The sequence below is a fragment of the Artemia sp. Qi Xiang Cuo genome, chromosome 20 (assembly GCF_049724085.1).
Source record: "Artemia sp. Qi Xiang Cuo chromosome 20, ASM4972408v1, whole genome shotgun sequence".
NCBI lineage: Eukaryota > Metazoa > Arthropoda > Branchiopoda > Anostraca > Artemiidae > Artemia > Artemia sp. Qi Xiang Cuo.
This window is the reverse complement of record NC_142813.1, coordinates 13,520,240-13,534,619: the sequence shown is the minus strand read 5'-3', so window position 1 is coordinate 13,534,619 and position 14,380 is coordinate 13,520,240. Positions and strand designations below refer to the sequence as shown.

Genomic DNA, 14,380 nt, shown 5'->3' with positions numbered 1-14,380 from the left:
CTTTGGAAATTCAAGAGTTGTGCAGCTGAAGTTTAAAACAAATGATGACCATGATCATACATTGAAGTTTGGAGTGAAGATCAAATATTGTCTATTTGGTGTCACTTGACTAATCAAAAACCCTAAGTGGTCTCTCAACTACCAAGAATTTGGACATTTTGCTCGGAAAGTGTCAAAATCCAAACAAGTGTAGTAGATGTGCATATGATCATAGTAATAAGGATCATGTGTGCCAAGCAGACATAAAATGTGCAAACTGTGAAATAACCGACAGAAGTAACAGCTTGATTTGTGTAGAAATGAAAAAGCACCTTCCCACTCAAGGCCAAAAACAATGTTACAGCCCTAAGGTGTTAAAATTTATTTCAGAATTTTGTCAGAATATAAAGGGTACCCATGAAAAACTAGAAATTATTGAAAATTTGTATAATACTTTTGATACTGTGTCTTGCTGAGCATATTTTGAGTGAAAATAATGCATTGTTGTTAGAGCATTTGCCTAATTCTCAGTTTTTTCTCAGGCCAGCAAATATTAAAACTGGCAGACCTTTGGGTGGTTTAGCTATTGTGATAAATAAAAAGTTTGCTGATTCTTTGTTAGATTCAAGTGACATTTATATTGCTGTTGAGCTAGGATTTTTTGTATTGTTGTGTATTTATATGCCAACTAATTACTGTACCCATACTTCTGATAAGAAGTTTGCATCAGCTTGTGCATTACTATCAAAGATTCTCCATAAAATTCAAGCTACCAAAAGGTGGCTTGACATCTGTGGTGATTTCAACAAAAATCTGAATGACCTTCACTGCCGCTAACACATGTGTTTCTGTCATCACTTCTGCTTGGCATGTCTGTCCTTCTTAAATCTAAACCTTTCTCTTATGTTTATAATTCTGGGTCAACCTCAAACCTCGATTTTGTCCTGTCTTATCATTCCTGTCTGAACTTCAATCTACTACGATTACCATTTCAAATGATATCCTAGCAAGTGACCATCTACACCTCCAGTTCAACATTTGCATGTCCCCTTTGCAAAATAAAACAAAACCCTGTTGGTTTAAAAAAGTATCATGGGATCACATAGATATATTGTCCTTTCAGTACACGCTTGATTCTTTGCCAATCAAAATCCCTTTGCACCTTCTGTCTACTTTACTGAAAGGGAACTCACTGGACCTTGATTGCTTTCTAGCTGAGTTGACATATGCTCTTAAGGTCACCTCTTCTGTATCTGTACCTTTGACAAAGGTCAAAATAGGGACATAGAAACATGATTGGAAATATGATGAATTGAAAGATACCAAGCACCATCATAAGTTTTGGTTTCGGATTTGGACTGACTGTGATCATCCTTGCTTGGGTGTTGGTTTTTCAATTCTTAAGTCAACCAAACATGAGTTCTGAAAAGCTCTCTGCTGTTGTAAAAATAGACAAGTTCAAATGGCAACACATGAGATAAAAAATAATCCCCAGCAGCTTTGGAGGAGAGTTTCAAAGCTGACATCAAGTTCCTCCTTGCAATCTAACCCTACTGATGTCACTTTGTGGGAAAGACATTTTTCTTTGCTTTTCTCCAATGATCCTCCTCCGGTTGAAGCTACCTATAAAAATGCCCTCCTCCACCATATGTCAAAACTTGACCACCAGAGGAACTTTGTCATCATTACACCTTCAGCTGTCCAGATCCAAACTTGTCCAATAAAAACCTGGTAAAGCCGCAGGATACAATGGGATACAAACTGAGCACCGCCTATATACTACCCCACTTCTTATATAATGTTTGTCACTATTATTTAAGACTTGTATTTCTCAGCAACATGTTCCAACTGCCCTTTCCAAAGGTCTTGTCGTAAAGAAGGGCAAAAACCCAAAGGTTTGTGAATAGTACAGACAATTGGTAAGCTTTCTGAAAAGCTTATCTTCTAAGAAATAAACACAAAGTGTGACCATGGGGAAAATCAGTTTGGATTTTGTGAAGACTTGGGTGTGCAAAATGCAAAAGCAACTTTTTTGGCTATTTTAGACCACTATAAGATGCTGAAAAAGAATCTGTATGTGTGTGTAATTGACATTTCAAAGGTGTTTGATTCCATTATCCATTCACATGCTATTTTTTCTCTATTGAGAAGTGGAATAAGCCCTTTTATCTGCTGTCTCTTACGGAATTGGTATGGTAATGCATCCATACAGGTGTGGCTAGGTAGCCAGCTGAGCAAATCCTTCACTATTCAGAAAGGTGTGAAACAAGGCTCTGTGCTTAGTCTAGCTCTTTTCAATAATGCCATCAGAACCAATACTAAAAATATTCCTCCATTTCTAATTGAGCCCCATATTGATATCGGCCACCTCTGTTATGCAGACAATATTCTTCTTCTATCAGATGATCTCCAGGTTATCCAAAATACAGTTCATACATTTTGCTCTGGTCTCAATTAGATTGGGTTTCAAGTTGCCTCCTCTAAAACTCAGCTTCTTGCCTACGGTTTGTCTTATCAACCTTCCATTACTATCAATGTTGGCCCAGAAACTATTTCTGCATCATCCTCTCAGAATTATTTAGGTCTCCTGTTTGGATCAAATGTTAAAAATACTAAAACACTTGTTATCTTGACATTGAAAGAAAAGCTTAGAAAATTGTACATGCTGCTTGCTCAAGTTAAAGGCCAGTTTCACAAAATAATTTTTTGCAGACTTTATAAAAACATTTTTGCACTGCATGTCTTCTTCTTGGACCCTTTACGGAGTTTTTTTCACAATATCTGAGCGGAAGAAAATTAGATCTTTATTCTTCCGTTTTTGCAAATATCTTCTGCAATTGCCACTTTGGACTTGCAACCGGTACATTTCGAGTAGATATGGCGTTTTTGATATCACATACCTTAAATTGCAGCTTTGAGCAATCTAAGGATTTTTCCTTGTGAAGCTCCAGAGTTGATGATTGAAGCTCTTTTCATTGTTGTTTAGGGACCAGGTGCAGTTGAATGATCAGCAGCTTCCCAGTCAAGTTTCCACTCCCTCACAGATGACTCAGCATCAAGCCTTTGCTTGAAAATGTCAACAGAATCACCAGTAACTGTATCTTCAAAGAGTTTGTTCTAATCGTTTACAATTGTTGTGCAAAATAATTGAGTTTACACTTTGGATAGGGTAGACTGCTTCACAGGTTTCAGCCAATGACCTGTGGTTCTTGAATTAGGACCAACAATGGGAAATAATGCTGGGAGCATGTTGGCCTTCATTAGCTTGTAGGTTAGAATGGTGTCACCTCTTCTTCTCCTGTATACAAGTGTTGAGAGTTTCAGTTTGACTAGTCTTGCAGTGTAAGAAAGCTCCTGCATGATGGATGCCTACGCAACAAAACCATGGCTCATTTAATGGGCTACAGCAGATGTCCCATGGCCCCATCATCCCTAACTGGTATATACTGGATTCCTCCATATTGCTAGCAAGTGCAATTTAAGGTAATATCATTTTGGTAGCATGTCTCTGCACAATCTCCAAAACTTTTATATCTTTTTTTGAAATACAGGGATGCTAGAGATATTCCAACTTCAACCTTGGGTCAAACTAGTCCTCTGTACAGAAAACTAATGACTTTGGTTGAGCAAGTGGAAAGGGTACACTTGATCAGCCCGGAATTGAACTAGCACCAGCAGTAGACTTCTTAACATGGTTACTGGATTTTAATTCATTGTCAATCATGAATCCAAGATCTTGCTCATCATTTACAGAGGGGATTGGGTGGCCTGAGAGAAAATAAGAGTGACAGAGATTCTATCTTTTTTTTTTTTGCTGAAGTGAATGACATGGCACTTGGCCAGATTGAATTCAAGAAACCAAGCCTCAACCCATTAACCAAGCAGTTCAAAATTATTTTGTAGAATGGTGTGGTCTTCACATAAGAAGGCTGGTCTGAATAGCTTTAAGTCATCTGCATAGTCTTAATTTATTGATAGTAAAAAGAGTCTGCTCAAAACTTAATTAGAAGAAGAAAGAATATGGTGAAGAATATCAAGGATCCAGAGCAGGGATTTCTCTTCAAGTTTGACTGCTTGTAGCTTGACTACAAGGCTTTTGTAACAAACTTTGTTAAGAGCTTTAGAAAAGTCAAGCAGAATCATCTCAGCAGGCACCTCTGTATCAACTGAATTTAGTGATGTGGCCATATGATTCAAGGAGATTGGTATCAACAGAAATTCCAGAGCAAAAGCTATGCTGTGCAAGAGATTATTGGCTTCAAAGTTCTGGATTATGGCAGATTTGACTGTTCTTTCAAGAACCTTAATAACTGATGATGTCATGCTTATAGATCAATAATTTTCAGCAAGGTCCTTTCTCCATTTCTTAAATATTGGAATACGGGCAGTTTTCTAGTTGAGTTGTAGTCTAAGAAGATTTAAAAATAAGTTAAATAGCAAGGAAAGTGGTTGAGAGTTTGACATTCATGCAGGATATGTTTGACATTCATGCAGGATATATCATATCAGGATATGAGTAGATATATTAGTTTTAAAGGATGTAAGTTCTTTCAGAACTATTGTATCAGCACAGTAATTAAAATTAGTTCTATCTCAAGCAATATATCATATACAGGACTAGGGGGCAAACAGTACTGGAATCAGAGGGAAAAACAGATGAGAATTGTTGGTCTCTTCTGGGCATCTGGTATAATTCTACTAAGATGACTTATAAGCTCACAATATCACCTGACTATGATAGAAGCTCCATCTGGTGCCACAATTTTAAATTTCAGCTAAGGATTAGCAACAAGTTGACTATTATGCAGCATATTAGGGAATGTATGTCTGCTGTGAAATAATTGAGAAACAATTACAACACAGTCACTGTTACCAACAGGTGCTGATATTCCATTAATACATGGAGCTTTATCTGGAAAATATGGATGCTTTGGTACAATTATTGTTTCTTTTGTTAGCAAAAAAGTTATCTCTTAAGCAAATACACATATAAACTAGGCAGATATAATTGACATACAGACTTTTGTTGATATAAAAACAACAACAAGTCTTTCAACTGAAAGTAAGGAGCAGTATTAGAACTTAAAACAAACTGAAATTGTTATATGTATGAGGGAGGTTGCCCCCTCCTTGATACCTTGTTCTATGCTGAAGTTTGACTTTTTGTTCCCATTATTTAAAAATGGCTCCTGAAACCCAAGGACCATTTAATTAGAATAAGATTTTATGACTGTCCTAAAAAAAACTAGCATAAAGAACAAGGTATTAAGGAGGGGGCAACCCCCCTAACATAAATAAAAAATGTCAGTTCATTTTAAATTTTAATGCTGCTCTTTACTTTCAGTTAAAAAAAACTTGTTTTTAATTTAATTTCTGATTGTTTTTTGAATAATGCTGGAAAATCCAGTTCTCCTCATGGAAAGAACCTCCAACATACCCCCCCTCCCCCAAAGAATGTCTGTATGTTTCCCAATAACCCATATTTTATGTAAACAATGGGCAAAGTTCATAGCTTACAGCCCTTACCCCAGGAACCATGGGGGGTTTAGTCATGCTCAAAGATGTAGTTATTAGATCTTTCAACTATGCTGAACAAATGGCTATCTCAAATTTCTATTAGGCAACCTTGAGGAAAAATGGAATGGTAAGGGGGCAAGCTACACCCCAATGTTTTTGGTCACTTAAAAATGACACTAGAACTTTTGATTTCTGATCAAATGAATCCTCTCTCAATTTTCAAGTATCACTGGTTTGATATGATTACCCATGAAAAAAAAACAAAAAAAAACATGTATTTGTGATCTTTCTTCTGAAAAAATGCCAAAATTCCAGATTTTTGCATATAGGAGTTTGAAACCTCTACAGCAGGTTTCTCTAACAGTGTGATTTCCATTAAGATCACTTGATATTTTGAGGGCATTTCTCCCCTTTTAAAAAAAAATGGGCAAATTTTTTCACGCTTATAACTTTTGATGGGTAACATTAAACTTGATGAATTTTGTATATTTTGAGCAAGCATCAATATTTAATCAGGGACTATTTAAGTGTGAATAAATTTTAAGTATGCATGTATGAATGTATAAGTCAGAAGTATGCATACATTTTTTGGGTGTTTAGGGGAGGGTTGAATTTTCTGCAGGAAGAATTTTCTATGGGGAGAGAGGTTTATGGGTTTTAACTTTTCAGGGGAAATTTTGTCCTGGGGAATTTGTCAAACAGATTTTTTTTAGTTGTCTCAACTTTCTCTTTGCTGATTCAACTTTAGACAAGGATGTTAAGGGTAATTACCCTGGAAAAATTTTCACTGGGATTGAATAGTCTAAACAATTTTTCCTTGGAGAGGGGGGATTTTTCTATGGAGATGGAGCAAGATTACCTGGCATTATTTAAAAGACCATCAGAAATAAAAAAAAATGTTTTTTTTTCAATTGAGATAAGGAGCAATGTCAAAACTTGAAACAAACAGAAATTATTACATATATGAGGGGGATTTTCCCATCTAGAACACCTTACTCTTTACAGTAAAGTTTAAATTTGGTCTCAATTATTTAAGAAAGACTCCTGAAACACAAGGGTCAAGAGTCCTTTAAATCAATAAGAAGATTTTTTGAAAGTACTACAAAACTTAAGTGTGAAGAGCCAGGTGTCGAAGAGAGGCAACCTGCCTCATTTATATAATAATTTTTGTTTGTTTTAAGTTTTGATGTTGCTCCTTACTTTCAGTTGAAAAGACCTGTTTTTCTTTAATTCCTGGTGTAAAATCATGTCTACTTGCCAAAGAATATTCATTAATTTGGAAAAATTACTGCAGATTTTCTTGCTCTAAATGTGATTACTGCCTTTCTGTGCTTTATTTTGGTAAAATTCTAGTTTAGCTACTTTCTTCTATCTTGGAAAGGGGTTAGGTTAGGAAAATGAAACTTTCACAGATGGGTCTATAGACTAAAGTATGTCCTAAGGAGGTATTCTGAAGTATCTACCTCCACTCCTTATCTCTCTAGAAGGCAGTGACCTTTGATGACCTTTAAAAATATTTGTGTTATAAAAGTGAAACCTTGCAAAGCAGATTTTCTGTTTAAATGAAGTACAACAAAGCTGTTTTCAGCATCACAGCTTTAGACATATTTTCAGACACCATGGGTTGGACACATGTAGTGCAACAAGCACTTTTAAAATGTGGGTTCTACTGCCAAAGAAAACGGTTGGAACCTGCTCTGCTGAACATGGTAAGATTGAAGGGAAGAAGTCAAAAATTGTATAATATGAACTTTTATACTGATGTAGACTCAAATAACCTTGAGCTTTAAGAAGAAAAAACAATTAGATCAAGAAGTACAAGGATATTTGTTCATTAGTTATGCTTCAGTTTTTTATTGATTTTTACTGTTTTCCATAAAAATAATTCAAATTTTATTAGCTGTTTCTATTATTACATTTCAACTGTATCTTAGAGAGATGCATAAATTGGTCTTATTGTGAACCTTAGATCCACCTGTGCCTCTGGAGGCACACATGGCATCAAGAAGGAGCTGCCAATCTTCCTGCAGGTTTGCTGCTGCCAGTATGTCCCCCCACAAAGGTTGGATTGATGTATGCAGGTTACAGAGATCTGTCTGGTACATTCAACACAGGGTGGTTCTGGGTCTGCCACTGCAGTGTGGACCCAATGGCTGCCAATGGAACACTGCATTTGGTAGTTGGAGATTATCCATACATAGTATGTGCCCAAGGTATCTCCATCAGCAGACTCATTTGATATATATCTCAAGAGGCTGGCCAGTCTTGTTGTAGATGGAATGGTTTGTTATTCTCTGCTTCCAACAGATGTTGAAAATTCTTCTGAGACATGTATGTGTTTTTTAAAGCAAATATTCTTCTCTCTAGTTCCTGGTTCAGGTGCCAGGTTTCAGCTGCATAAAGCAGCACTGGCATAACATTGCTGTTGAAGAGACATAGCTTTAGCTATATAGAGAAGCTTTGGGACCACCAAACTTTCCATAATCTATTGAATACCCCATTGGCTTGGCTGATTCTTGTGAGCACTTCTTTTGTGGTCAATCTGTTGCTACCTATTATGCTTCCCAAATATTTGAAATGAATGACTTACTCTATGTGTTGGTCTCTGCAAGTGATGCTCAGGGGTGAATCTGTGGTAGCCAAGCATTTTGTTTTCTCATTATTTATTTTCAGGCCAACCTGGCCACCTCTCTCCCTCACTTTGTCAAGGAGTTCTTGGAGTCTTTGCTTGCATGATTCCAGGATGGCAATGTCATCAGCAAAGTCTACATTGCTGAGGTGTATTTCTGGATTCAGCTGGATTCTGTCTGTGCTTGTACCTTGCAGTATGTAATCAATGATGATTACAAAAAGTAGTGGTGACAAGACCCAACCTTGCTTAACTCCTGACAATGTGGAAGAAACAAGTTTGGCTATCTGGTGTCTTTACACAGCACTTGCTATCTTCATAGAGTGCAACAATCAGTGAAACTATCTTTTCAGTGATTCTGTAGTGCAGTAGGATCTTCCAAGACTTTGGCAGTCTACTGAGTCAAATGCCTTCTCAAAATTGATGAATATTATATAGATTTTGAAGGGCCACTCTCTGCTTTCTTCCATCAGTAGCCATAGAGTAAATATCAGGTCCACACATGAATTGTTTGGTCTGGATCTATGTTGCTTGTTGAAAAGGTGTCTGCCAAGCTGCAAGCTGATTCTCTGCAGTAAAATGTGCATCAGCAATTTGCTAGGTATGGAAAGCATGCAGATTCCTTGCCAGTTGCCTGGGAGGGACACATCACCTTTCTTAAAGATCCTCACAAGGGTGCTGCATTTCCAATCTGAAGGTATTTTGGCAGCTGTCCAGATTACTGGAAATAGCACTGTCCAGAACTTGAGGGAGGTCAGAACAGTTGCTTTGATCATTTCTGCAGATATCCTGTCTTTGCCAGGTGACTTCCTATTTTTAAGCTTCTTTGCTGCTGCTATAATTTCAGTGGATGATTGTGGATCAATGCTAATATCTAAGGAAAACAGTGTTGTTGCTGGGATCTCTGGGGGATCATCTGGTGGAGGTCTATTCAACAGCTTCTCAAAGCTGTCAAGTAGACCCATCAATGTAAACTTGGGTAAAATTTCATCAACTGTAAACTTGGGTTTGTAGTTCATTTTTAAATTCTACCACCAATACAGTGAACCCTGTGTTTGAACTTGGTATTAAAGCAGGTTCCAGATTTAGGAAACCTGGGTTTAAACACAATGGCTGAAAGTGGTTGATAGCAGACTTGTGTAGAACCCAGACTTCTGGAAACAACTGGTGCAGAGCTGGGTGTTAACCTGAGTTGGGACCTGGTGCCTCAAAATGCAGCTTTGCTCAATCTCAATTTATGAGGTTTAAAAGATCTGCATATACATTTCCTAAATTTAGAAAAAAAACCATTGATATGGCTTAAAATTCTACTCAAATTATAAGAATTGCACTTTCAGAACTGAAACCAGAGAAAAAGAAAGTGATAATTTAAAATTAAGGTAAAATGTTGTTTGGTCAAATTTTCAATAGGCATAGACCTTAGGAATATTACTAAGAGTCTTAATAAGACTTAGGAATCAGAAGAGGGTTAACATAGAAGCTTGCCAATACCTTCTCAAAGTAGCCTATGTTTCTGACCCTGGATTCATTACTGAAAGTTGCCATCTTTCTGAAAATAAGTGACATAAAGCCTGATTAATTAATTAATAAGGTAAAGCCTTGCTTTTGGGCTTAAAGGATGAAATAGCAGAGATAAGGCAAAAGCTGAAGTAAACAGAGTGCCAGAGCATATTTCATTTATTTAGAAAACAATTTTGTTTTTGTTTTTACTGCAATATCAGCAATAAGCACTTTTGGTAATGTTTTTTTGTTATTCATATTATTGACTTACAAATAAAAGTAAACATACACCCAATACCTTTTTTATGCTCTTTCCAAATATAATAATCATTTTTGTCGGAAATGAATTTTACCCCAACCCCTATATATACCAATTCAGGGTATATATTTGCACATTAGGGGGGGGGGGGGAAAGTTTAAACTTACCTCTCATTTACATTAGAAATAAAATTTACCCCACCCCCCTAATGTGCAAATATATACTCTGAATTGGTATATATAGGGTGGGGGCAGGGGTGGATCCAGGATTTTTTTTTTTGGGGGGGGGGGGGCACAAAAGGTAAATTTTTACCAAATCATATTATTGACTTACAAATAAAGCAAATATACCACTTGATGCCTTTTTTTATGCTCTTTCCAAATATAATACTCATATTTGTTGGAAATGAATTGTGTCCCCACCCCTATATATACCAATTCAGGGTAAATATTTGCACATTAGGGGGGGGGGCAAATTTCATTTCCAGTGTAAATGGGAGGTAAATTTAAATTTTCCCCCACCCCCCTAATGTGCAAATATATACCCTGAATTGGTATATATGGGTGGGGTAAAATTCCTTTCTGGCAAAAATGATTATTATATTTGGAAAGAGTATAAAAAAAGGCATCAAGTGGTATATTCACTTTATTTGTAAGTAAATCTTATGATTTTGTAAAAATTTACTGCACAAAATAGGATGAACCAAAGAAAAAATTTTAGGGGGGGGGGGGGGAATAGGTTGATCCAATAAACTTGCATCAGGAGCAAGTTTAATTAATGCAAACTTGAGTTAATTAAGTAAATTACACTACTTTAAACTATGCTCAGGGGGGGCACCCCCCTTGCCCCCCCTGGATCAGCCTTGGCGGGGATTCATTTATTTTGGTTCATCCAAAAAGTTCATTTCTGACAAAAATGATTTTTAGCCTAGGCCTATATTTGGAAAGAGCATAAAGAAAGGCATCAATGGTGGTATGTATGCTTTATTTGGAAGTCAATAATATGAATAATGAAAAATTTACTGCACTTTTAGCAAGGAGATTCAGTCCCATGCTTTGAAAAGTCAGGCTAGCCTATATTTACAGTAGGCCTATTCTAAGATTTTTACATTGGTTTTCAGAATTTTATAGTATTTCCTTTTGAGTAGGTCTAACTTCACATTAATACCATTGGTAAAATTATACTTTAGCTGCTTTTGGCTATCTTGGAAAGGGGTTAGGTTACAAAAATGAAACTTTCAGGGATTGATCTAGGTAAAGTTCTACAAAATCAAATTATTGAGTTAGGACTAAAGTGAATACACCATTTGATGCCTTTTTTTATGCTGATTACAAATATAATAAGCATTTCTATTGGAAATGAGTTTTAGCCCCCCCCCCTATCTATGTCAATTCAGGGTTAGGGTAGGTATATCCTATATAGGGGGGGGGGGCTGAAATTCATTTCTGATAAAAATGCTTATTATATTTGTAATCAGCATAAAAAAAGGGTAAAATTCTACTTTAGTTACTTTTACCTATCTTGGAAAGGGGTGAGGTTAGGAAAATGAAACTTTCAGGGATGAGTCTACAGGCTAAAATATGTCCTAGGAAGTATTTTGAAGTACTTATCTCCTTTCCTTCTCCCTCTAAAGGATCCTGAAATTTGCCTACATGACAAGTCTATGCCTATTGAAATTTTGACAAAACAACATTTAACCTTAATTTTCAGTTATAAGTTTCTTTTTCTCTGGCTTTAGTTCTAAAAATGCAATTCCTGTTATTTGAGTAGAATTTTAAGCCATATCAGTGTTAATTTTCAAAATTTAGGAAATATATTTGCATATTTTAAAACTCTATAAATCAGGATTGAGCAAAGTTGTGAGGCTGAAAACAATTTTGTTGGACTTCATTTTAAGCAGAAGATCTATTTTACAAGGTTTTACTTTTATAACACACAGATTTTTAAAGGTCATCAAAGGTCAGGACCCTTAAGAGGGAGAAGGAGTGGAGGTAGGTGCTTCAAAATACCTTCCCGGGACATACTTTAGCCTGTAGATCTATCCCTGAAAGTTTCATTTTCCTAACCAAACTCCTTTCCAAGATAGTCAAAAGTAGCTAAAGTAGAATTTTACCAAAAAAGGCATTGAATGGTGTATTCAATTTATTCCTAACTCAATAGCCTAATATGATTTCATAGGACTTTACCTTGATCTATAGGTTAAAGTATTTCCCAGGAAGATATTTTGAAGTTTTTACCTCTACCCTTCTCTTTCTAGAGGGTCCTGAAATTCACCTACATGACAGATCTAGGTAAATTTCTACCAAATCATATTATTGACTTACCCATAAAGTGAATACACCACTTGATGCCTATTTTTATGCTGATTACAAATATAGTAATCATTTCTATCAGAAATTAATTTCAGCCCCCCCCTATATATGCCAATTCAGGGTGTATATTTCTACAACCTAACCCTGAATTTGCATATATAGGGGGGGGGGGGGCTGAAATTCATTTATGATAGAAATGATTATTATAATTGTAATCAGCATAAAAAAGGCATTGAATGGTGTATTCACTTTATTCCTAACTCAATAATATGATTTGGTAGAAATTTACCCAGATCTATACCTATTGAAATTTTGACAAAACAACATTTTACTTTAATTTTCAGTTGCCAGGTTCTTTTTCTCTGGCTTTAGTTCTGAAAATGCAATTCCTGTTATTTGAGTAGAATTTTAAGCCATATCAATTTTTTTTCAAAATTTACAAAATGTATTTGCATAGCCTATCTTTAAAACCTTATAAATTGAGATTGACCAGCATAGTGAAGCTGAAAGTATTTTTTTGTACTTCATTTAAGCAGAAGATCTATTTTGCAAAGTTACACTTTTATAACACACACATTTTTAAAGGTTATCAAAGGTCAGGACCCTCTAGAGGGAGAAGGAGTGGAGGTAGGTATTTCAAAATACCTTCCTGGGACATACTTAATTATGTAGCCCCATCCCTGAAAGTTTCATTTTCCTACCCTAATTTCTTTCCAAGATAGCCAAAAGTAGAATTTTACCATACTATCTTCTCTATCCTACTACAAAAAAGGGTTAGGCTAAGGAATTGCCTAAAAATAAACTAATATGCCTAGGCCCTACTCCAAGGTTAGTCCATCTAGAATCTAACCTCTTCTTCCAAGAAATTGTAGCGGTACTTTAGAATCATTTGACTAGCATACTTACTATCTAAATAATGCTCAAGATAAGCTGCAGCAGTCATTCTAAGAAGCTACAGTTAGATTTTCATGCAGTTCTTCAATAAAGGCTTTAAATAAATGTAAAACTGCGATATCACTGACGTAAAAGATTCGGGCCCTGCTACGCAGATTCCAATGAGCCAAATTGCGATATTCAGAAACACAAACAAAATGTTTGAAATACAGGCGTCCAAATGAAATAATTTTATAATACCAATAAATTTTTTGCTTGTGCTCGTATATTCTCAGTTTTTATTACTTCTAGCACGCACTAATGTTATTATAAATATCCAAAAGGCACCCAGATACTCAACCCTTTTTTTTAACATTGTATGCAATGTTCTTCAGTGCAATCGACTGTTACCTCTTTATATAGATCAAACGCAAAGATGATATATCTGTATTTCCAGAAAGATGTCGCTTGCATACAACATATAATTTTCTAGGACAGTCTTTAAAAATAACATCTGAACCAGCAACTACTGATATAATGTATTCCAGCTTACCAGCACATGTAAAAATACCTTGTTGTGTCTTTGATCGGAGACGTCTTGCCCTATATTTGACTCCTTCACATTATTTGTGTTGATCGATGGTATGACATAAAAATTGACTGTAAAGAGTCGGAGGCACATATTTGGAATAATTTCTTATTTAATTTCTGTCTGTTAAAAGCTTCAACAATACTCATTACTTTTGTCCTATAAAAAAAAAAAAACCTCCCGACTTTAATGAGCTATTCCAACTCTACAAAAGCTTTCCTGTCCTGGGAAACATATTCTGGAGATATAGATAAATCTTTCGTGTCCTTCTTAAGCGTTGTATCCGTCTGAGCCTGGTTTTATATTCGAGTTTTTCACTGTCCTGGATGCACTTGCTTTGAAAAGGTCATGCGGGATTTCTTTTCTTTAAATTTTGATTATTTTCCCATTTTCTTTGACTATTTCATGCCTTCTTTTCAATTAGTATTCAAAGTTAGACCCACCCTCCATGCAGATTACCTTGTCTTTTGATTTTGGTTTGTTCATACTATCCGGGTTGCAGCGGTAGCTAGCAACCTAGTAAGAGACGATCACGTCCAATGTTAAGAAATATAAAAACCCATAGCTCCTAAAAAAGGAGTCAGATCAAAACAAAAAGTACACCATTAGAACCGCCTTGTCCGAAACCCCTGTATAGGAAACTTTCTGTCCCTTGGCTTGAACAGCAATGGAAATATATTGGCTTGAAAATCAAGAAAATTGACTTTAACCACGTTATTCTC

General features: G+C 35.9%; 1 protein-coding gene across 1 annotated transcript in view; it reads right to left on the bottom strand.

Annotated features, from left to right (window-relative positions):
- The window catches only part of Ing5 (inhibitor of growth protein 5), a 37,576-nt gene extending 24,380 nt beyond the window's left edge, over window positions 1-13,196 (bottom strand). Inside the window, exon 1 of the mRNA XM_089105960.1 lies at window positions 13,103-13,196. Coding sequence (XP_088962086.1) covers window positions 13,103-13,139 — 37 coding nt within the window. The 5' untranslated portion in view covers window positions 13,140-13,196. The remainder of the gene's footprint in view (window positions 1-13,102) is intronic.
- Window positions 13,197-14,380: the final 1,184 nt, after the last annotated feature.